This window comes from Culex pipiens, chromosome 2 (assembly GCF_016801865.2).
Source record: "Culex pipiens pallens isolate TS chromosome 2, TS_CPP_V2, whole genome shotgun sequence".
NCBI classification, from domain to species: domain Eukaryota; kingdom Metazoa; phylum Arthropoda; class Insecta; order Diptera; family Culicidae; genus Culex; species Culex pipiens.
The window spans coordinates 102589233-102614661 of record NC_068938.1 but is presented as its reverse complement, the minus strand read 5'-3'; the positions used below and the strand labels follow the sequence as shown (position 1 = coordinate 102614661).

Below are 25429 nucleotides of genomic sequence, written 5' to 3'. Positions count from 1 at the left end.
TACAAGGTAAATTCCTTGGAGCAACAATTTGCCTATCATTTAATTTTTATGATGGAATTCTAGAGAGAAAAAAAAATGTAGTATCAGACTCGGTTTAATCTAAATTAAAATACCTGGGCTTAAAAATAGTATTTAAGTCGTAAAAATCAGCTATTCAGGATATTTTTTTCAAGTTTCGTGAAACTGCCACACAGCAAAAAATCCGATGGTAAAATCGCATGCAAAAGCGTCAAAATAAACACTTAATATTACACACTGCATGTACATTTTTTGCAAACACAAAAAAAAATGCAACCGATGGGATTCAAACCCAGCACCAACAGTAAGGACTGGCGCCTTAGCCCACTCGGCCATCAGACCGATGAAAAGCTGTAAGGATAAACGCATATATGAGCTTGACATTTCGGTCAAGTAGGTTTCCCATACTGATGGGCTACATATTTCAGCATGTAAAATCACATAAAATTGCATAAAATAATGCAATATTTATTTTACACCCAGGCCTTTTACACGCAGCTGGATTACTACTTTTTTAGCTGTGCACGAATTTTAATATTTGATTTGATGGTCCTCGTGAAAACTGCAATTTTCAGCTCGAAAAATCACTTAGCTAGAATGCTTAATATATCGATGTGCTCTTTTGTACTAAGCTTGCTGGGATTCCTATCTAGATAGAACAAGAGAGCACACGGGCATCTATATAATAAAGTATACTAAAATTATAACGGTTGTTTAACATTAGATTGTATAGGTTATTTAAGCATTTTTCACGTTCCGTGAAATTTCCGTAAAATGCTGTGTTTTTGGAAATTGCATTTTTTTTTAGCATGCAAAATCACTAAGCTTAATTATAATGCAACACACTACTGAAAGGAACTCCAAGACCCTGTTTTGTACTGCAAAAGAACTTATTGTATCTTGAATATTCACCAATAAAACCGGATTGAAATTGAAAATTGACATTGAAGATTGGTCAAATGATTGCTGTCAAATGAAACCTCCAAAACACATATGGTAGGAAATTTGATCTGATCTTTTCGAAAAAAAAACTTCTCCAGGTAAAAAAAAATCATGTTTTTTACAAAAAATGAACTTAGAGTTATTATAATTTGAATACGGTGCATCAAATTTTATGTTAAGTTCGTTTTAATTTCAAATTTGATTTTACATTTTTGAATTAAATTTTAAAAAAATTACAAAAAAAATATTTTTTTAGAAAATTAGTTAAAACTGCCAAATGAATTTTGACCAAATTTTATCATAACTCAAAAGATTTGTCGTCTAATACATAAACGAGAGATTTCTATAAATGCGTAGTTCAATATTATGTGAGAAAAATCGAATTTATAAAATGGGTAAAATTTTTTTAGAACGTAATTATTTTTTTAGATGTTTTAAGCAATATATAAAACATTGCTGAAAAAGTCATATGAGCACTATTTTGTATGAATTAAAAATAGATCCACTTCAAATTTGGTGGGACCGAGGTCACATCTGATGTAAGAGCGTCGTTTTCATACATCCATATGCAGAGCCTTTAACAAATTTTTAGTTAACCTTCAAATAAAAACCAGCAACAGTCGAATTATTAGAAACTTGATCATCTTGGTATCTTCAAATTTTAAGAGCAGACTTTCAACCCAACAAACTAAACATCAGATCCAATAAATGTTTCGGAAAGCATTAATTACCAACAAGAGTTAAATTTCTTAAATAAAACAATTTATTCAGTTCTAGCTAAAATTCTTCACTCCCACAGCAGTGTCTTCAACGCACTGCCCCCAATCACATCACCAAAAAGAAACAATTATTGCATTCAACTAACCAAACTAAGGCACACTTCACTCGTTAAATCCGGTCCAATTCTCGTAGTCCATCAGGTCCTCGGATTCGGCTTCCTAGTACGCGGCATGTCCGTAGCTGGGCGCGGCAGCACCGTGTCCGCCGTACGAGCCTCCGTACGAACCTCCGTGAGCGGCGGCGGCGCCGTATCCTCCGTGGCCACCTCCATGCACAGGGACGCAGGGCACGTGGGATACGCTGGGAGCGCAGCCGACGAGCAGGTTAGCACCGCACTTGGCAGCCGGGGCCTTGGCAGCGTACGAGTGCACCACCGGAACTCCGTATCCACCGTGACCGCCGCCGTAACCTCCATGACCTGCGGCCGGGGCGTATCCTCCGTGGGCAGCAGCTCCTCCGTAACCGCCGGCAGCGTGGCCACCACCGTAGCCGGCCGCAGCTGGGGCGGCGTATCCTCCGTGACCGCCTCCGTAGCTGGCCTTGGGCGCCTCGTACTTGGCCGGGGCTGCTGGGGCGTAGTCGGCCAGGGTGCCGACCAGGGCGGCGGACAGGACGATCAGGGCGCAGAACTTGTTCATGATGATGCTGGTTTTTTTGGTGGTGAAGCGAGACTTCTCTGGAGGACTGTACTGCACTGGACTGCACTCGAACTGGAACTGATGACTTTGGCTATCGATCGGCCGGGTTTTATAATCGATCGACGATTGATCGAATTTGCTGATGTCGATCGGACGGTGGCTTCCATGAACGGGCACGCTACAAAGTTGGGTGAGCGAAAAAGTGCTGACCGCTGAGGGGACAAATTTTCGAGGGGGCATCAGTTGCCGTGGTGCGACTTTGAGCTGACGTTTTCAGTTGTGTTACAGGTTGAGGAAGTTCAGAGATTTTCATGAATTTTCAGTAAAATTGCTCATAAATTGATTACCCGCTCAAAAAGTTTCACAGGATATAATTACACTTTAGTACCAAATGCAGGCGTGCAGGTCACGTCAACTTCGCTTCCGGAAAGGTGCCACCTTTTCTCCTTTTTTTCCACGGTCAACCCGAATGACAGACCAACGGAAAGTCGGTTCAAATGAGTAATTAGATTTTCCCCACCCTCTCCTTCTGCCACTTTTAAAAGCTACTTAGAGCTCTTCTAATCCGGGCGTGCTCGTACAACTTCCGGCGTGTGGTGGTGACGTGACCATGTTGTTGGCCAACTTTAATTCACGCCCTAGATTTCACTCCCCCACCACAACTCTAATGATGACGGTGAAGCTCTCCCCCCGGAGGCTACGGGTTTCGGTTGCCGGGGAAGCCAGATTGAGGTGGAAAAGTGCAGCAGAGCTGCACCTCCCCCTCCCACCCAGAAGGTGGGAAAAACAGCGCACAGAAAATGAGGCAAAGCTTGAGCAAATAAAAACTAATAAAAAAGTTTTTTAATTGAAAAGTAATTTTCCAACCCCTTCGCCAACCATCACCTCCCCCCCTTTTTGCAACAAACCTTCGGAAAAGCGTTTCGGAAAAGCTGTTGTTTTTCCACCCACGTGTTCCGAGTGCTGCTGGGTGGGGGAGATTGTAGCAACGTGTATTTATTGAATTTTCCTCGAAGAGGAAACCTCCCTCTTCTTGTTTTTTTTTTCTCTGTTTTTTTTTTGGAACAGCCAACAAAACGAGAACAGGAAATTGTTTTTGAAAACCGAGTGCACCGTTGTTTAGCCTTGTTGCACTACCGGAATTAATGGGTATCCCCCCACCCCGCTAAGCAGAGGTGGGTGTAAAGTGTAATTAAAGAAGTTGGAATGGCTAAAGTAAAAGAAGTAGTTTTGCTTTAAAGCTGTGGATAAGTAGGGGAGCTTTGTTTTGTTACCTTAAGTGCACAGGAAATGGGCAATGCATACTAAATATTCGTTTTTGTTTTTCTTTACAGGTCTTTATTGGATTCTAATATTTAGAAGGATTTCACTAAAATTAAGGTGAGTTTGCAATATTTTTTTTTTTTCATACATAAGAAAGGACAAATGAATGTCAATTTAAATATTTTCTGAATTTTTAACAAATCAAAACGAGATTTTATGTAAATAAAATTAAAGAGCAATTCCAGCTCAAATCAGGATTTTTTCTGGTACTTTTGTACCCGACCCTCTCCGATTTCAATGAAACTTTGTAGACATGTTATCCTAGGCCTATATAAGCCATTTTTGTGTATATGGAGCCAACAGTACTCGGAAATAACATTTGAGAAGGGCGTAAGGTATTTAAATATTTTTGTATTTTGTAATTTAAAAATTACTGTATCTCGAAGCCGTTGCGTCGTATCAAAAAGTGGTGAAAGACAAACTTGTATGAAATTGGACGAGTTTTCTGAAAAAAAAACACTGAAACAAAAATACACGCCACTTATATGAGATTTTTTGATTTTTAAGTCTAAAACTTAAATTTAAAGGTGATGTGACGATTTTTTTTCGTTCAAAATTTTTGAGGAAATAGCCTAAAATGTTACCAAAAGACTGACGAAAAAGTGAGAATGGTATGTCTCTCCTAAAAAAATACAAAAATCATTTACTAAAACTGTTTTTTTGAAAAGTGGTCTGAACGTCAAAATTTTCAAAAACCGGTAATGGAAATCGATTCCCTAGACAATTTTACATAAAAGTCTCCATATTGACCATTGTCCTATGTCCAATTCTTGGGAAGATACAGCGGTTTTAAAAATAAAAATGTTGATAAAACGGGATTTTTTGTGGTTTTTGGCAATTTCTACATGACAGACTTGGTTTTTCAGTCTCGTAAATATTTTTATCGGAAAGCTCGTTCAATTTCCCATAAGTTTGCCTTTGACAGCATTTCAATTGGATGTAAGGGCTTATAGATATAAGCTTAATTACATTGCTTATAACTGAAAATAGAATATTTTTTTCAGTGTGGTAGAAACCAGGATAGTAAATTTGATTACGTAAATATAAAAACGATATAAATCAAAAAGCTGTCAAAGGCAAACTTATAGGAAATTGGACGAGCTTTCCGGTAAAAATATTCACGAGACTAAAAAACCAAGTCTGTCAAATAGAAATTGCCAAAAACCACATAAAATCCCATTTTTTCAACATTTTTATTTTTAAAACCACTGTATCTTCACAAGGTTTGGACATAGGACAATGGTCAATATGGAGACTTTATGTAAAATTGTCTGGAAAATCGATTCCCACTACCGGTTTTCAAAAGTTTTGACGCTTAGACCACTTTTCAAAAAAACAGTTTTAGTAAATTATTTTTGTATTTTTCTAGGGGAGACATACCACCTGCATTTTTCGTCAGTCTTTTGGTAACATTTAAGGCTATTTCCTCAAAAAATTTGAACGAAAAAAAATCGTGACATCACCTTTAAATTTAAGTTTTAGACTTAAAAATCAAAAAATCTCATAGATGTGGCGTGTATTTTTGTTTCAGTGTATTTTTTTCAGAAAGCCCGTCCAATTTCCTACAAGTTTTTCTTTGACCACTTTTTGATACGACGCAACGGCTTCGAGATACAGTAATTTTTAAATTACAAAATACAAAAATATTTAAAAACCTAACGCCCTTCTCAAATATTATTTTCGAGTACTGTTGGCTCCATATACACAAAAATGGCTTATATAGGCCTAGGATAACATGTCTATTAAGTTTCGTTGAAATCGGAGTGGGTCGGATACAAAAGTACCAGAAAAAATCCTGATTTGAGCTGGAATTGCTCTAAAGTGATTTGAATTTTATTTCGATTGATTTATTTTAATGTTTAAGAAAACAGGACATGAATTCCACAAAAGTGGTAAAAATATCAGTAACGAAAACATTATTTAAGAAAAAACATTGGAAACAATTAAGGTTTTTGAGGTTTTAAGGCATTTTGATTGCACAATAATACCGATGCTTAGATTTTTAAAAGTTGTAGTCAATCGATTTTGCTCATAGTCGAGATAGGCTGATTTCCAAATTCGGTAGATATCTCGCTAACTAAAATTGGATGCAAAATGGCTGAATATGGTAAGGGACCATCCACAAACCACGTGGACACTTTATTGGAAATCTCAACCCCCCCCCCCCCCAATTCGTGGATAAATTCCTTAAAAATAAAATATTTTTTGTATGGAGCGTGGAAAATCGTCAACCACCCTAAGGTGTCCACGTGGTTTATGGATGGTCCCTTAACAAATTATTTCCAGCATATTTATCTTGGAAGTTTAGGTGTTTTAAAATCAGATTTTAAACAATTTGTTCAATGATTTGTAAACTATCAACTCAATTAATTTCCATATTTCCGTGGAGGAAATTATACATTTCAAATTGAATTGAAATCAAGGAAATTGCAAAGAATTATTTTTAAAAAATATGTTTTATCATTTTCATTTGAACATTCATGTATTGCTTTAGAAACAGCCAAAGTTATTTTATTTTTGAAAATACTTAAAAAATTACAAAACTACGTTTTAACGAACAAAAAAAGTTAAATTTCACGGTTTTATAATATGAAAACAAAATTTTGGAGAATTTCTCGTACATGTTAACGGTAATAATTTTTTTTTAAATAATCAAATCTTCACAAAATCTTAAAAAATATACTTTTGTTTGAATATGAATTAAAATCATCGTAAATTTCTCATAAATTTTGCAAAAATTTTGTATCTTCATAGTGCATTGAAAAATTCATAGTATTTTTATTTGTTCCAAGGATCTGATGTTAAGATTAAATTGTATTTAAAATTAACAAAAATATATTTTTTGAGTTTTTTTAAATACACAGTCTTATTAAAATTAAAATATTCCTTAATACTTCCTAGTACTATCGAAATCTACAAAAAATGTAAATGATTTGATACCCGGATTGCAACATCAGTTTTTTTTTCATTTTTAACATTTTGATAATTTTATGAAATGCTTTTGAATTCCGGAATTTGAATATTTTTTCCATAATTCGGAGATTTGTGAAAATTTTGAGTATTTACAAAAAATGCTTGTACCATTGAAATTTATAAGTAATTCCCGATCATTTTATACCAAACCAAATATGATCTATTATGAAATTTGAAAAAATAATAAAGTACAAACAGTTTTGTGAATATCGGAATTAGCAATGAGGTTGAGGCACAAAAAATTATTCATTTTGGGATTCTTACAACAATTTCTCACGGAGAATACATAAATTAAGTTTCTATTTTTTGTTGAAAGTATTATTGAACAAATTTTCAAACTCAGGGTCTCACGAAAAATACAACAACGTTCGTACCTTTTAATACAATATTATTGTGTTGTTTTTGGAGAGGACTGTGTTGGTAGAAATTTTTGCTGTGATTTAATAGTTGCTAATTAAAAACTCCTAAGAAATTTGAAATTAATGAGTGATTTACCGAAACATCGGTTGAGTTGCCAGTTTGCTGAACACAAACTATTCCCATTTATTTTTTTCCTCAAAATCCCCTCAAGCCACACACAAACATAAAAAAACTGCATCACAAATTAGTGCGCATTTTCACCACCGGAAAAACTCTACCGCGTAAAAACAGTGAAAATCATCGACGGCTGCTTCAACAACCGCGCTCCCCCGAAAAAGCAGCTATTATGTCTTGAAAGTTTTTCTTTTCCTCCCACAACTACCCACTTTTCCTCAACCACCCCCGCATCAAATTGCGTTGAGGTCACGCGCCATGTTGGCATTTAAATTGAAACTTTTGTGCCACCAGCTGAACTCCCGCTGCTGTGAAACGTCGACAATTTTCCGAAAAAGTTTTCCACAACCTCCCCTCCCGGATAGCTTTTCGCCCAAAGCATTGTATTTTCTTCGGAAAAGCTGCGAACGAAATATCTTGAGAATTTCAATCTTTTTTTTCTCCCGGGGGTTTCTTTTGTGAAAATTGGTGGGTGGAAGGAGGAAGGTAGCGCCTTTAGTTTGCCGAATAAATAAATACCAGATGCCAAAGTCAGCCAAAGCCGGAGGAAAAACAAAAAAAATACCCGATTTTCATTGAAAGTGCAGCAGCAGCAGTGATTTTGGTGAAAAGAATTTTGCAAAGAAAAATAAATCTTGGCGCGGTGGCTTCTTTTCCGGGGCGTGCGAAAGTTTTCTTTGAAATTAACATTGCTCGAATGGTTTTGGCAGGGCGGCGCGCTTTTCTTCGGCTGAATGAAACAATTTCAATTCGGACATTCCAAAGTGGCTGTTGTTCGCTGGTTGTTGGTTCAGACAAGATCAGAGCGTTCGAAAACGAATTGAGAATTCCTTGGAAGCATTCAATCTGAGATACTCTTTGAAGTAAAAATTGATAGGCCTTTCAAATTAGAAGCTTTTGAAAATTATGAATAAAATTCTCAATGAGGCAAAACTAACTTAAATGTTATCAAAATCATTAATACATCACGAAGCATCGACAAGTCCCTCATCTACCTAAATATGGAAAATATACCTAACAGTTTCTTTTGGATCAATTTTAAGCCAAAAAGGAACAATGAAAAACAAATTGGAATTTATTTTCCCTAAAAAAGCACTCAGCTAGCAAAATCTAAACATAGAAATATGTACCCTCGCTTAAAAGGCTTATGAACTTATTTCAGTTGATAGGTTCTCCAAATCTCTGAATTGCAAATGTAACATCCTGGAGCAGAACTGTTAAAATCTAATAAAACACTAATTGAATTGAATTGAAAACAAATTGGAAATAAAAATATGAAATATTTTTTTTAGCATTTTGTTTTGCCCTAAACATAATAATTAATTTATAACAAAATCTGTAAATCCATTTCAATTGCATTTATGATTTTAATATTGAATTTGTTAGTTTTTAACTCGGAGGTCAACGCCTCCAGACAAATCCACCTCTCCCTGGTCTAATAGCCACGGGGATCGGTGGTGGGCTCTCCAATGGCCTCTTTTATCAAACGCGGCGAGCTTTCGGAGAGGACTCTTCAGCTCTGGGTCGAGATGCAACAGGGGGAAGCTGATCAGGGACTCAAAAGAAACACGGTCTTTGCATTTTCACTTGCTTTTTAATTACTTACGAAGTGTTCGTGTGTGTAAGTGTGTGTTCGGGGCCGGCCGGCGGTTCTGCGTGCTGCTGCTGGGTTTCTGCTCTCCAGTTTGCTGCGAGCTGCTGACGATGATCTCGGCGAAGCCTCGTCAGGCTCACCGAGTCGCGCACAGATGTGCTTCTGGACGGGTGCGGATGGACCGACGGAGCCTAGCCAGGCTACCGAACGTCGGCTGGCGTTCGACCACCACGGGCTTGGTGGAAACCAAAGGGGGTGCTTTACCTCGCGGACCGAGGACGGCGGTCTGCGGGTGCCACGTCAGGACACGTGGTCAACGAGACCTTCTGGGCGAGCTTTTTGGGCGTGCTCGGCTTCTGGCTGAGACGTTTGGCGTGTCTACAGCCCGGGCTGGCCGGGGAGAACTCGGTTCCCCGACGATAGCGGTTCTTCAGCTTAAAACTGCTGGGTCCTACATCACGTGGGTTTCGCACAATGGGGGAGGGTTAGGTAGGGTTTGCTACGGGTGTTCGGGTTTGAGGTTAGCGAGCTTCGCCTACCTGATTCTACGCAATTCTGCACGTTGCTCCAAATCACTTTTCCACTCGCGAGGATAAACTATCCGTGGTCGACTTTTATTTGGCTTTGGTAACCGGACGAACTTCTTAGACCGAGTTACTTATATTCTGGAACTTTGATGGATGTTGTTGGTTCCGAGGTTCAAGTGGAAAAGATCGCTGCAGTGGACATGACCCAGTAGCTAACCTCCCCCCCCAAGACCATCCAGGTTCATCGTGACCCTTTTTTATTCATCCCAATCGTTAGTCGCACGGCAGTACACATAATTGGTGAGGAGTGTTTAACAAATTGTGTTATGTGTATTCAAAATGACCGTTGCTAATCCTACTGTGGAGTTAATTCAAACTAGCGCTCCTATACAATTTCCTTCTATTAGCCATTGATTAAAGGACGAACGAATAACATACAATGACTAACCTATCATATATTACGCAAAACATATAGAAAATACTATTAAAAAACATCGAAACTATGGAAACGAATATTATGGCACGGGTCATCATAGTGAGTTCACTCCGAAGAGTACTATGACCGTTTGCTCTCACTCTCTATCTCTTGTTGCTCTTGGTGAGTAATAGGGTAAAATGCCACAACGGTAACAAATTCATTGATATATTATGAATGATTACATTAATTTCTGATATTTCAAACATTAGAATATTCAATCTTTTTTCATGAAATCTTTGAGTTTGAGACAACATATCGTCAGCTGTGTGCTATCTTGTGACAACGACCATTTAGTACTTTTCGGGAAAATCGATTTTAAAAGTTTGATGATAAATATTTTCAAAACTATGAATGATAGAGCCAAACTTTTTGAAGCAATCGGTTCGTATACTATCGCTAAACAAACGCTCCAATTTTAAACTAATTTGGTTACACCAGTTAAAAGATACAGTAAATTATGTTATCAAAAATCTGAAAAGCACGTGTCACATGTGTGTTTCGAAAGTAAAATTGTACTACGTGTCACAAGTGTGCACAGAATTCCCATACAAACTAAAATAGGCTTAAATCAATAGTTTAACCTACTTTACCGACATATTTTCAAAAATAAAAGATTGCATTGCTTTCAGAAAATGTGTATCAACATAAATTTGTGAAAAACAAGAAAAAATTTCCACATTTTCCAACAACATGTATGACGTGTCACAAGTGTGCACGATCATTTTGATGATAAATTGGTCTATGTCACAAGTGTGTATTGCGATATCCGGGAAACGAAAGCGAGTTTCCAAAATCGGATTAAAGCATCTTGTAGTGTTTGTTAAGTATAGCAAAACGTCATCATTAACTCATTTTCGACCAAAATGGTCTATGTCACAAGATAACACACAGCTACCGATATATCAAAGGTATTCTTTTTTTGAAAACATTTTAAAATGTAATTATCATTCGTCAATTTTGCAGCTAAGTTTTTTTCTCACTTGGTATCTTTTTGAATTCGTATTCAAGCTTATTGCAAATATTTTCTAACAAGCACAAGTTAGTGTAAATTCCAAGAAGCACTTTTATGCAAAGTCTCGATTGTAAAATAAATGTTAATCCAAGCTTTTTTGAAGTATATTTTGAATGGAAGTTTCTTTTTAGTGTATAAACATTTTTCAAACAAATAAACAACTGAACTGAAAAAAAGCAAGTTTACATTTATTCTATAAATCACAAAATTTTGCATATAATTATATAAATAAAATATATTATTCAAACTCAAACTTTGACAAAGAAATGTAGGAATAAATTTTGAGTAAATTTAAAAACTTTGCAGAAAATCTCAAGAATTGCTTGTACGAAAAATTGTAGCATTAAATGTTCAACAAAAATCAGAGCAATTCTTCGAAGAATGAGATTTTTTTTGCGAATATACCTTTGTTATATTCATTTAGATGATACTTTGTGTATATCATTTTCAAAGACCAAAGCAGACATTTTTCATTATTAGTTCGTCCATACAAATCTCTTAACAATTTAAGCAGCTGTCCATACACAAAGGCTGATAAAATATTCAAAAATCTGTATCTTGAGAACAGATTCCGATTTGGTGTCATTGGCAAAGTTGTAAATATTGCCTAAAACTTCTCAGAAAAAAGTTACACCCTAGAAAAAAATTAACCATTTGTTTAATTCGAACTATTCATAAAAAAATTGCAGGCAAAAATCATTTTGGAAAATTTATTTTTTGGATATGTTTTAGATGACAGAAAAATGCCATCTTCAATCTTTGGAACAATTTGGTCTTAATTCCTTTTGGCAGTGTTGCCTTTTCGAAAAAAAAAAAAAAACTGGGTAATTCTACTCCAACTCACACAGCGGACTTTTTTTCGTAAAATCGCGATAACTCTTGATGTTTCCAAGCAAACCCCTTATGTTTACATATAATTTTTTTTTGTAATTGTCTGCTCTACAACTTTGTAGAACATTATTACACTTTAAAAAATAACCCCGCAAAGTTATAAAAACACTAAATTTTAAAATGAAAAATTTTGTTCTAAATGAAAAAATTACCCTTCTGGGTCAATGTTGATTCGAAAAGTACGTTTAATTTCCCTTAAAATGACATTTTCCAGGATTTTTTACAGTCGAGTAACGGAAAATGGCAGAGTTTTTAAACTTTTTTAGTGTTTTTTTCGATGAAAAATACGTTTTTTTCGGAATTCTGAGTACGCTATCAAATCGGGCGTCTTATTTTACATAAAAGTCCCTTTGACACCAAATTTCTATCTCATCACTGTTTCAGGCTGCAAATTATTGAAAACACCTCTTTTTTCGCATGCTCAAAAATGAAAGGGGTCGTACCGCCCCTCCGTCACGAGATATCAAAAAACGGACCTCAGATTCGTGATCAGGGACAAAAGTTACCCCTTAAGACAAAGTTTCACGCAAATCGAAGAGGGGTCGGGGCAACTGCTGTGTGAGTTGGCGGAGAATTACCCATTTTTCATTGATTTTTTTTCACTCGCGTTCGTTGGCCGATGAGTTTTTTTGTGTTGTTCTCTTTTTACATAGTTTTCTATAAAAACGTACCTATTTTTTTGAGACTAGTAAGTCGTAAGGCTGGATTAAATCCTATCTATATCATCGATGATTGGAAGGCACGCCGTCGAATATTTTTTAAGGCTTATGAAATAAAATCATTTCAATAAATGAAGCCCTTCCTACATCACCGTTGATCGGAAGGCACGCCGACGGAGAATTTCTGGAGAATCGCGGTCGAATTAATACTATAAGGGGTAGGCGTGGCTGGATGGTTACGCTGTTCGCTTTGAAAGCGAAAGGTTCTGGGTTCGATTCCCATCTGCTCCTATCGAGAAATTATGGAAAGAAGGAATTCTGAACACTTGAATATGAACGAAAAATTCATTAGCTCGCGGCGGGGTTCGATCCCCCGTCCTTTGGGTTAGCAGACAAAAATGCTAACCATCAGACCATCGAGGCTTAGTTGTCTAGAAGGATTAAGAATGCTATAAGAATCCAAGAAACTTGATTAGAATCTGTGTGAACCTTAGAACAGGAAAATGCAATATTGAATGCAAGTTGAATACAAGGACACTGGTTGCATAATTGTTAGGCGAATATTGAACTTTCAACACGACCAGAATTCACCACAAAAAGCTTGGTGAACCGAATTGGAAAGCTTCCAAAATGAATCCAAGAACATACGAAGAATTAAGGACTATAAATAGATTTGACCGGCCGCATCACTTACCACGGTGAATCCTGGCTTCACACCCATCTTACTAACACCCTCAAACCTCACGTGATACTTTGTCGAAGACGCAGCCGATTTAGCGGTCTTCATCACTCAAGTATCGGACTAAAATTCCTATCCACTTTCCCCATGTCTTACCACTGGTCGTGGCCGGCGCTGTGATTGGCTAGCATGATAGGGACATTTGAAAGTTGCGAAGTGGTGATGATTGGTTCCTACTCTTCATCTGTGGTCCACGAAGCAATTCTTGGAGGTCCTGGTCAATAACAGAGTAGCAACTACGGGTAGACACCAATGCTATGCTATGCTATGCTAATCGCGGTCGAATTAATACTATATTTAAATCCCTAGATAGCTATCTTTCCGCAGCCGGCTGCCTAAGATTTTTAAAATATCAACCGATAAACAAATTGCTTATGGTCGCATCACCTACCACAGTGAATCCTGACCTCATACCCATCTTACTAACCCCTCAAAACTCATGTGATACTTTGTCGGAGACGCAGCCGATTTAGCGTATCGGACTAACATTCCCATCCACTTCCCCGTGTCTTACCACTGGTCGTGGCCGGCGACGGTATTGATCAGCATGATAGGGATCTTTGAAAATTGCGAAGGGGTGATGATTGGTTCCTACTTTTCATCTGTGGTCCACGGAGCAATTTTTGGAGGTTCTGGTCAATAACGAAGTAGCAGCTACAGGTAGACACCAATGCTATGCTATGCTATGCTATAAAGTTTTAGTGCTAAAAAGGGAAATTGAAAATCACCAAATTTTTTACCGTGGGTCATTTTTTTCAGTGTAGTCAGTGTCAGTGTAGACAAAAAAAAATCAAATGACCGAAATCTCAGAGAATTGCTCACCATTCACATTTTCACAAACCACCCAACTCCAAGCGGAACTCAGTCGGGTATACTGTGGAGAATTGCCCTTACCCTCATTTAAAAAGTGAAGCCTTTATGTATTTCAAAACACTTCATATAGTTTCTTCATATTTGTTTTTCTTGGACCACCTACAAGACCAAGAAATAGTTTCTTCTTACTGCACAAGTTGGAATCAAAAACCATAATTAAATCGACTCTTTAAGTTTCCTCTTTGCCATCAGAGGTTGACCTCTTTTGTCAGATATACAAAAAAAGGCTCCATAGGCTCCCGTAAATTTTTCACTCTCCCCAGAAAAAAAAAACACACACACACACACAAGAACCAGCCAGCCAGAAGTCGGCGCTGCCTCCGGGACCTCGCGCAGGGTCGTCCTCCTGTTGCCACCATGACCACCAACCGTTATCAGTAATTTATGCCGGAGCAGAGCACTTATTCCTGCTCGCTCGAGCAATAATGGAAGCAATTTTCCTCTCATTGCCACCCAAAGCGACTACCCCCCACGGCGAGTGAGACTTCCTGTTGTAGCCCTAGAAAGATTTTTCCCAGGGCTTTTTTTCCACTTGAAGAACACACACCAGCAAACTCAACGTATGAGCGCGAATATTAAAGCTGGCCTCCCCCTTTTTGTTGGAAAATTGCACTCTTGAAAAACGAAATGGGAAAACGTGGAGCGCCATAAAATTGGAAACCCCATGAGGGCGATTTCTCTCTAGCCCCCCCTGGGGGTTTAGTTGCTCTTTGTGGTTTTTGCAGCATCCCACTCTGGGGAACACTCACAAATGGGAGATTTTAAGGGTGCTCATTAGTTTGGCGGGGAAAATGAGGGTGGACCATATCTCGGTTGGTTTAAATTGTCTTAAAGTTACAATCTTTGCAACGAAATCAATGAAAGAGATTGATTTTTATCGTGAAAACTTCTAAAATCACTAAAATCTAGTTCAAACGTTGAAAATGCTTTTCTATATTTAAATATTGACGAAAACGTAGTCATTTATCAGTCTGCTTGATCAAAATAAAAAGTTCCCTTCGACTTGACGAATCTTTAGTTATGCTAAGCTCCCTTTGAGCTGAAGTTTTTCCTCCATATCAAGATTAAAGTTTTCCGCCAAGCTGATGGATTGTTCCACATCAATTCAAAGAAATGCAAGCAATCACTTCCCCAAACCCCCTGGTCGAGGATTTCCACCGCGCGAAAGCACTCTCGGCACTTCAGAATTAATCACCTTTCAATAGTTAATCGCTGTACAAGTCGCAAGCGCCATTTCCCACCCGAGTCACTATAAATTATCCGAAGCACTTTTCCTAATTGATAGACCTTTCCCGACTTTCGTTCTAACTCTCTTTTCAGGAAAAAGAAAAACTTCCGTTTCTGGGTGCTTTCAAATTTCAACATAAATTGTAGCTCCCGGAGAGAACACGAATTCCACACCCACCTCGCCTGTTTAATTTTCATTTTTTTTCCAACCCATCCAAAGTCGATAAACTTGACTTGATGGCTTGAACTAACCCGGCTTCGAAGCTAGTACAAGCTCGGTTGGTACACTTTTGTGTCGGGAAAATGCGGAAAAGCTTGCCCCGGATAAGTGGGGGAGGGGAAAACTTCTTTAAAAAGGATCACAGATTTTATCGCTAATTTAATTTTTAATCATTGATTAGCTTGACGAAGGCCCGGCTGGAAGTTTTCTTGTGGGAAAAACCCCCTTTCGGAAAAGCGACGAGGAAGATTGATGGAGTCGGGGCAGGGGGGAAAATGTGGTAATTTGCCGTGGCGAATGAATAAATAATGGCTCTTAATTCATGGTGGAGAAAGTGAATACTCTTTCGTTGATTCTGAGAGAACGAGAGGGAAAGGGGATGAGAAGCTTTTTAAAGTTACGATCTTCTTTTGCTCAGGGTAAAACGATCCGAAGCTGCTGTGGCTGTTGCTGCTAAAGTGGAAAAGAGTGATATTAAGTGCTTTTTAGTTTCCGGCAGAATTTCTGGCGCCATGAAAAGTGGGCACAGCTGAGCTTGGGCGTGAGTGTGTGTGTGTGCGATGGATAGTCGGTTGGTGAGTGACTCAATTTGTGTAAGTATCCGAATTTTATAGCATTCGGAAAGAATGTGGGTTTTAGGGATCTTGTCTATTCGGCAGTAGGAAAGTAAAGTGTTATGTCAGAAAGATTTTCTAAAATATGTTGGTCAAGTTATTCTAGGGATTTTTATTCTTACGCTTGTTATAGGACAAAACAATAATTTTGCTAACAATTCTGATTCTATAAGCTCAAGAGGGGAAAATGTAAAATAATCATAAAACCACATAGAAACCTAAAATTTGACCAAAAACGATATTTCGACACTTTGACCCAATTCTGCGGGCAGATTCAGATTCAGCGGGCAAAAATACAAGGAAAAACATAAAGTTGGAATTACGTAAGGCTGGTTCCGTACTCTTTTCTAATGGAAAAATGTAATTTTCAAAGACATCGCGAGCTTATAGAAAAATGCTTTCAATATAATAATAAGGAAGAAAAATATAAAAATATAAAATATAATATAATAATAAGGAAGAAAAAAAAAATATAATTTCAAGGTAGAAAAAAGGAATCCCTAAAATATTACTGGAAAGTAAGATTTTAAAAGACACTCTATTGAGTCTATAGTCGTGAACCACCTTAATTATCTACCAATCTGAAAGTTGCCCCTTCCCATCAGCAAAAACTTTTCAGAAAACACCGAAGCTTCAAAACTTCTAAATTTTTTGGAAAATATATTTCCACTTAATTTTGAAATCATAACCACTGCACAGTGTTCGGAATGGCAAAATTAAGTGGAATAAATTGATAACTCCTTTATTTGACGTCCTAGCTAAATGGTGTCTTCGGAAGAGTTGTTGAACTTGATAAGGGCTATCTTTTAAAGTTATTGACATACAGGGTGACGACCTTCCAGGGTGTCAACCAAAAACTAACTTTGTTGGATGACGTTGTAGGGCTTTGGTGTCTTGGGCAAAGTTGTAGAGGAGAAAATTTCACGAAAGTTTGTGGAAGGCGTCAAATTTGTAGCTCTTAATTGTTACCGTTGCGGCTACATGCTCTACTTTGCCCCTTAATCAGTCATGGGCAACTAGGAGGATTTTGCAAGCTTTACATTAAAATTAGGGTATCACAGATTAGAGAGTTTGTGTAGTCTTAAAATTAAATATTGTCGAGTAAATAAAAGTAAAATAAATATCACAAACAATATAAAATCAGAGCACAGCTAGGGATAATAACCATAAAACACACTGTTATTGCAAACCGCAGGAACAAAGTTTGTTAACACACTGCACAGTGGTCCTAAACCGGAATCTAGCGTGACAAAATTGATAGCGGCCACACGTTAAGATTTAGAGCTTTGGTGTCTTCGGGACAAATGATCAGGGTCAATAGGGGCATCTTTTGGTATGGTGGACATTAGGGTGGTCCAAATTTTAGGGTGGTTCAGAATTTTTATTTTGGCGGGATGACGAGATAGCGCTTTGGTGTCTTCAGAAAAGTTGTAGGGAACACCTTTCTGAGCAACTTTGCTGAAGGGCACAAAGCTCTATCTACAAACGGGAAGTTTCTAGAGCCATTTTTGTAATTTAAGTTTGGGTGTTTATGAAAAAATGAGTTTTTTTAATTTATCAACTCAGGCTTATGTCGTAGCGAGTTGGCGTCTTCTAGACATTTGAAGAGCTTATCAAAACACACATTTATCTTCCAAGAGAGCGAAAATCGGACCTTTTAAACGAAAGTTATAGCCAAAATACGACGAAAAAGACGCCATTTTGAAATGTGAATAACTCGAAAAGGTGGTGGAGTTTGACCTCGCTCTTAGAAGCATCTGAAAGTACACATTCTAGAGTATATTTGCTGAAAATATCTCGGAGGTCTTTTTTGTTTAACTCATTTAATCTTAATTAGAAAATGAGCATTTTTAAATCGTTTTTTGCCCATTACTTTTGATCGAATTGGCCAAAATTCGTTTTTCAAGAACGAAAATGTTCATTTTGACAAGCTCTACAATTGTCTAGAAGGGCTCAAAAATGTGCAAAATGATCTAGTGGTTGTAAAAGAAGAAACAAGTTTTTACTGAAATATTTCAGGAATAAATTTAATTATTTTGTTGATTCCTGAAATATTTCAGTAAAAACTTGTTTCTTCTTTTACAACCACTAGATCATTTTGCACATTTTTGAGCCCTTCTAGACAATTGTAGAGCTTGTCAAAAATGTCTAGAAGACACCAACTCACTACGACATAAGCCTGAGTTGATAAATTCAAAAAACTCATTTTTTCATAAACACCCAAACCTAAATAACAACAATGGCTCTAGAAACTTCCCGTTTGAAGATAGAGCTTTGTGCCCTTCAGCAAAGTTGCTCAGAATGGTGTTCCCTACAACTTTTCTGAAGACACCAAAGCGCTATCTCGTCATCCCGCCAAAATAAAAATTCTGAACCACCCTCAAATTTGGACCACCCTAATGTCCACCATACCAAAAGATGTCCCTATTGACCCTGATCATTTGTCCCGAAGACACCCAAGCTCTAAATCTTAACGTGTGGCCGCTATCAATTTTGTCACGCTAGATTTCGGTTTCGGACCACTGTGCACTGTACAAACCTACATTGCGGGATTGCTACCAGAAAAGTACGAAGTAGTACTGTAAGGAGAGGACTAGAGGAAAAAGGGAATAAAGGGGCTAAAAAGAACCGAGAGAGTACTCTACTGAGGGTCAGCATTGACTTGAAAGTTCTTTTTCCACATTGACCAGCCCGCTAGCAAGACCTTCAAACCAAAGAGCCAGCAAGTATCAGTGCCCTTGAACTTGTACAGTTTTCAATAGTGGAAAATTATAACACGCAAGCAAATATCGGCGAATCAGGACCCAAGGTTTTCGCTCAAGAAGCAGATCAAGGCGACCGCGAACGATCGTCACCAGCACGCCGAAGTGACAGACCCGACGCCGAAGGCAATCCGGCGAATGTCCATCCAAGAACCGCCTGAAGACCCGGCTCGTGACCACGTGGTCCCGGTCTAACCCACACCCAAGATGTCGGCCTGCAAGGCCGGAGACACCAGCGCCGCCCCCCCCCCCTCGTGTGTGGCGTGGGCGTACCTGCAAAGAACATGCCAGAAGTTCCAGAACCAGGTTCCGGACGCGGTCGAGGGCGATCGTGGACCTCCGGAGCAAGCCAGCAACGAGAGTGTCATCGGAGGTGACCAGCAGAAGCAGTTGTAGCAGTCAGCCTGCCCCGAACTAACACACACACATACACAGCGTGAGTCCCAGAAATATAGTGCTTAATTTAACTAAATAGTGTCTTGATTCCTTGAGCTTCGAGCCGACCCTTGAAAGAAAGAGCTTTTGCTTGACTAGCCCCGCCAGCGCGAAAAGAGGCCCTGAGCCCACCCCAGTCCGGTCGTGGCTCTAAGACCAACCGGCTGGGGCGTTGTCAGGGTCCTTCAGACCCAAGCATGGGGAAAGCCCGTAGTAACATAATCTACTCGAAATATACGCCATTTTTCCAAAAATGGTCCAAAAAAGCACTTTTTTGGTGATAACTCAAAATGTTACCATTTTAGCGGCCTACTTTGTTCTGAAGAGTTGTTTATGACATAAAATTACACATCTTTGCCGAAGACAGCAAAATGTGTTGAGCCTTTATTGAGGAGTTATAACAATTTTTAAGTGATTTTGAGCCTATTTTCAAGTTGCTGTGTTTTCCGGCGGTTTTTAATCAATTTATTTATAAATGTTATTCTAAATCAAAATGAATACGAGGTGAAAATCGGTAAATTGAAGGGTAATTTGATCTATTTTTATGGAAATTACTTTGTCTATGGAAAAATACGACAACCTTTCTAAAGTGACCAAATATCAAAGGAAATACTTAATTTTTAATATGAACATTTATTTAAAATTTTCACTTACATTATTTTTGGGCTAAACATGTTTTTATTCATAATTTTAGAATGTGTGTCATAATTTTAAGCATAAACAATGTACAGTCAAACCTCTTTTTACGCGAATTTTGGTTCTCGCGTAAAAAAAAATCGCGTAAAAAAAGTTCGCGCTATTTTGATTTTTTCGCGTAAAAAGAGTTCGCGCTATTTTGAATTGCTCGCGCAAAAAGAGTTTTCAGTATTTTTTAGTTTTGTAAAGTATTATATTTTTTTAATAATAATAATGTAATTCCAGGTTATTCAAAATAGCTTCAGTGACCTGCGCTGTATATTCTACAGCAGGTTGGGATGTTCTGGGTTATCCAAGAACTTCCGGAAGTAATGAACTGATTATCTACCTGTTCAACAAGGGTCTGTACCAGTGTATCCACCATCGTAATAATTGCAGGAAGCTTCCGTGACCTACGATGGTTAACTTGTGATCTGTTAGAATGTACTAGGTCATCCAAGAACTCCCGGAAGTTATGGCCTGGATATCTACCTGATCAACGGGGGTCTATATGACTATATTATCCATCGGTATAGCTTCAGGTAGCTTCAGTGGACCACGATGGACATTCTGTGGCATGTTGGATTGTTTTGGGTCATCCACGAACTCCCGGAAGTTATGGCCTGGATATCTACCTGTTCAACGGGGGTCTGTATGCCCATATTAACCAGCGGTATAGCTTCAGGTAGCTTCAGTGGACCACGGTGGACACTCTGTGGCATGTTGAATTGTTTTGGGTCATCCAGGAACTCCCGGATGTCATGGCCTGGATATCTACCGGATCAACGGGGGTCTATATGGGTGAATTAACCATCGGTATAGCTTCAGATAGCTTCAGTGGACCACGATGGACATCCTGTGGCATGTTGGATTGTTTTGGGTCATCCAAGAACTCCCGGAAGTTATGGCCTGGATATCTACCTGATCAACGGGGGTCTATATGACTATATTATCCATCGGTATAGCTTCAGGTAGCTTCAGTGGACCACGATGGACATTCTGTGGCATGTTGGATTGTTTTCGGTCATCCACGAACTCCCGGAAGTTATGGCCTGGATATCTACCTGTTCAACGGGGATCTGTATGCCCATATTAACCAGCGGTATAGCTTCAGGTAGCTTCAGTGGACCACGGTGGACACTCTGTGGCATGTTGAATTGTTTTGGGTCATCCAGAAACTCCCGGAAGTCATGGCCAGGATATCTACCTGATCAACGGGGATCTGTATGGGTGAATTAACCATCGGTATAGCTTCAGATAGCTTCAGTGGACCACGATGGACACTCTGCGGCATGTTGGATTGTTTTGGGTCATCCAGGAACTCCCGGATGTCATGGCCTGGATATCTACCGATCAACGGGGGTCTATATGGGTGAATTAACCATCGGTATAGATTCAGATAGCTTCAGTGGACCACGATGGACATCCTGTGGCATGTTGGATTGTTTTGGGTCATCCAAGAACTCCCGGTAGTTATGGCCTGGATATCTACCTGATCAACGGGGGTCTATATGACTATATTATCCATCGGTATAGCTTCAGGTAGCTTCAGTGGACCACGATGGAAATTCTGTGGCATGTTGGATTGTTTTGGGTCATCCACGAACTCCCGGAAGTCATGGCCTGGATATCTACCTGTTCAACGGGGGTCTCAACACAATCTAACATGTCACAAATTGTCCATCGTGGGCCACTGAAGCTACCTGCAGGTATACCGCTGGATAATATAGCCATAAAGGCCTCCTTTGATCAATTAGATATCCAGGTCATTACTTCCGGGAGTTCCTGGATGACCCAAAACAATGCAACATGCCGCAGAGTGCCCATCGTGGCTCACTGAAACTACCTGAAGCTATACCGATGGTTAATATAGCCATACAGACCCCCGTTGATCAGGTAGATATCCAGGCCATGACTTCCGGGAGTTCCTGGATGACCCAAAACAATCCAACATGCCGCAGAGTGTCCATCGTGGTCCGCTGAAGCTACCTGAAGCTATACCGATGGTTAATATAGCCATATAGACTCCCGTTGATCAGGTAGATATCCAGGCCATGACTTCCGGGAGTTCCTGGATGACCTCGTACATTCTAACAGATCGCAGAGAGTCCATCGTGGCTCACTGAAGCTACCTGAAGCTATACCGATGGTTAATATAGCCATACAGACCCCCGTTGATCAGGTAGATATCCAGGCCATGACTTCCGGGAGTTCCTGGATGACCCAAAACAATCCAACATGCCGCAGAGTGTCCATCGTGGTCCGCTGAAGCTACCTGAAGCTATACCGATGGTGAATACACTGGTACAAACACCCGTTGAACAGTTAGATATTCTATTCATGACTTCCGGATGTTCTAAGTTGTCCAGAACATCCCAATATGATGCAGAGTATACCGAAGCTACTGATGGTAAAAACCCTGATTGTGGTCCCCGTTGAACAGGAAGATATGACCATAATGGTTAAGACCTAAGACAGTTTAAAATCGGACCGCGTTATTTTGAATTTTTCGCGTAAATTGAGTTCGCGTTATTTTGAATTCTTCGCGTAAAAAAAACCGCGTAAAAAAAATTTCGCGCAAAAGGAGGTCGCGTAAAAAGAGGTTTGACTGTATTTTTCATAAAAATCGATCAATTTACCGATTATTACCACGTTTTCAATAAGATAGCGCTTTAAAATTATAAATAAATTGATTAAAAACCTTCAAAGTCAAATTGAGATATCTAAAAATAGACACCGATAGACACGGAGATATTTTCAGGAAATGTAGTTGAAAGTGTGTACTTTCAGGTGCATTGTTCGGTTTTGGGCCCAAATGCGCCATTTTGAAAACATAGCAACTTGAAAATAGGCTCAAAATCACTTAAAAATGGTTATAACTCCTCAATAAAGGCTCAAAACATTTTGCTGGCTTCGGCAAAGATGTGTAGTTTTATGTCATAAACAACTCTTCAGAACATAGTAGGCCGCCAAAATGGTAACATTTTGAGTTATCGCCAAAAAAGTGCTTTTTTGGACCATTTTTGCAAAAATGGCGTAAATTTCGAGTAGATTAAGAGCTACAAATTCTCCTCGTCAATTTTGCCGAAGACACCAAAGCCTTACAACGTCATCCAACAAAGTTAGTTTTTGATTGACACCCTGGAAGGTCGTCACCCTGTATTTCAATAACTTCAAAAGATAGCCTTTATCAAGTTCAACAACTCTTCCGAAGACACCGGTTGGCTAGGACGTCAAATAAAGGAGTTATCAATTTATTCCACTTAATTTTGCCATTCCGAACACTGTGCACTGTGGAAATGCCATCAAGCTACCATTTTCTTTTGGAAAATTTATGCAACGGTTTTTTTTTAAAGAATTATAATTTTCCAAACAACACTATTTCTAATCAACATTAAAAGTTTGATTTTTTGTGTGGTGGTGTGTGTGGTGTGTGCAACCAACCAAACGGGACCACGCGGCCACTTCTTACAAATTGAGTTGTTTCCATGTATTTTTAGATCTATATTCTATACATGCAAATAACTCGCATAGGCATTGGGAAGGTGTTAGCTCTGCCGAGCTTCAGTGACCCATTTCTACGCTGGCTAGCCGAGCGCGAGGTACTTCAGCTTTATCGACAAGCCCCGCCCTGAAGAACGTTTGCACCAATCGGGTTCAAACGTAATTTAGAACTTCCGAACCCTTGCCAAATGGACAAGGACCCAGCGCGTATATAGTTTGATAGTAACAGTATTCCTAATTCCAGTCATAGCTCACCAAGCCGTGATGGCCTAGTGGTTAGCATTTTTGCTTACCAATCCAAAGGACGGGGGATCGAACCCCGACTCGGGCGACTTTGATTTTTCGTTCATGTTCAGAGTTTCAAGATTAATATTTCCTATACTTTCTCGTTGGGAGCAGATGGGAATCGAACCCAGGACCATTCGCTTAGAAAGCGAACACCGTAACCAGTCAGCCACGGCCGCTCCAACATGAAAAGTTTGATTTTTTGGATTGTAAAAAAATCCCTACAAAAAATGTCTAATTTAAAAAACATACATTTGCCGAATAAAAAACTCTTAGAATCGCAGATATTAATATTTAAAAAGGTTGGGCATGGCATTTTAAGCAAATCTGGACAAATCGAGTTCAACGAGAACAAAACACGAAGATTTCATCCTTTTTTTCCTCAGAGACAATTTTTTTTCGAAAGTTGCCCTGACCCCTTTTCGATTTCCGTGAAATTTTGTATTAAGGAGTAAGTTTCGTCCCTGATCACGAATCCGAGGGCCATTTTCGCTTTTGCTATTTGGCATGTGGCATGTGGTGGAGCGGTACGACCCCTTTAATTTTTTAGAATTTTCACTAAGATAAATTTGTCAGTGATTTGTAGTTTGAAACCGTGAAGAGATTGAAATTTGATGGTGTACTTAAAATTCTAAAAATCCTATCTATATATATAAAAAATTTGGACGGTTTTGTTCGAACGCGAATCAGTTCAATACGGAGCGTCGGATCGAGGTGCTCTTTGTTGCGTTGGGTTCGTATAAGCCCAAAGAAGGTTCTTACGCCAAAAAGTGACAACTTTGGCCACTCTGGAACCGATTCCGGAAAGGTTGCAGGTTGTATGGGAAAAGTTACGTAAAATCAAATTTTGATCACAGGAGGCTTAATTAGCAAACAAGCATTAAACGTCAGGAAAATTAAAAAGGGCAGGACGAAGTTTGCCGGGAAGTGCTTGTTTTTCATAAAAAGATAAATATATAGTTTTGAAAAAGCTTTAAAAAAACATAAGAGGTTTGCTTGTATTCTTTACGAGTTATCAGAATTTTACCAAAAAGTTTTTTTTAAAATGTGGTGATTTTGACCATTTTGGACCAGTTTCTTGAAGTTTTCTACCCTTAAACTCAATCATGTGCTTTTGATAGTATTTTTTTCGAATAATTCAGCCAATTTTGCATGAGAAATATGTTCAATTTGTGTCATAGCTTTTACAAAAATGTTTTTGAAATCTTTAAATTTTAATTACAAGAATGGATTTTCAATTCCAGAAAGCTATTTTTCGTGAATAATCATAACAGCATTTATGCGTTTTTCGGTCCTTGTAGAGATCTGGTGTTGCTCAGAATATGTGTTGAATTTATTACGAAGAGTAGTTCTCTAGATTTTCGCAAATTATTTCATGATTTTAAAATTTGGCAAATCTTTTTAACGATGGTTGAAAATAACTTTAAATGCTCTTTTTTCAAATGCTCAAATATTGGACAATTTGCATATCTGCACTACAAAATATAAATAAAGATAAATATTCATTCGTCATTCGTAAATTGTCTGCCTGTGTGGATCAATCGGACCGCGCACTGGACTCACAATCCAGAGGTCGCCGGTTCGAATCCCGAGGCAGACGCAAAAATTCTAAGTGTTATTATAGGTATTCGGTGCCCTCTCCCCGTGCCATACCTTCACACTTAGGAGACCCGGGAGGCGGAGTCTTGTCGCAAAAAGAACGATACACGCCTGTGGATCCGTTGAC

General features: G+C 38.7%; 1 protein-coding gene across 1 annotated transcript; it reads right to left on the bottom strand.

Annotated features, from left to right (window-relative positions):
- Nucleotides 1-1705: 1705 nt before the first annotated feature.
- Nucleotides 1706-2622, bottom strand: LOC120418793 (uncharacterized). The gene has a single exon (XM_039581275.2). The coding sequence runs from the start codon at nt 2616-2618 to the stop codon at nt 1899-1901; it is 720 nt and encodes a 239-aa protein (XP_039437209.1). The 5' UTR covers nt 2619-2622; the 3' UTR covers nt 1706-1898.
- Nucleotides 2623-25429: the final 22807 nt, after the last annotated feature.

What these genes read in the sequence shown, in the direction of transcription:
- LOC120418793 (XM_039581275.2), bottom strand. Translation starts at nt 2,618, where the DNA reads ATGCCCCCTCGAAAATTTGTCCCCTCAGCGGTCAGCACTTTTTCGCTC.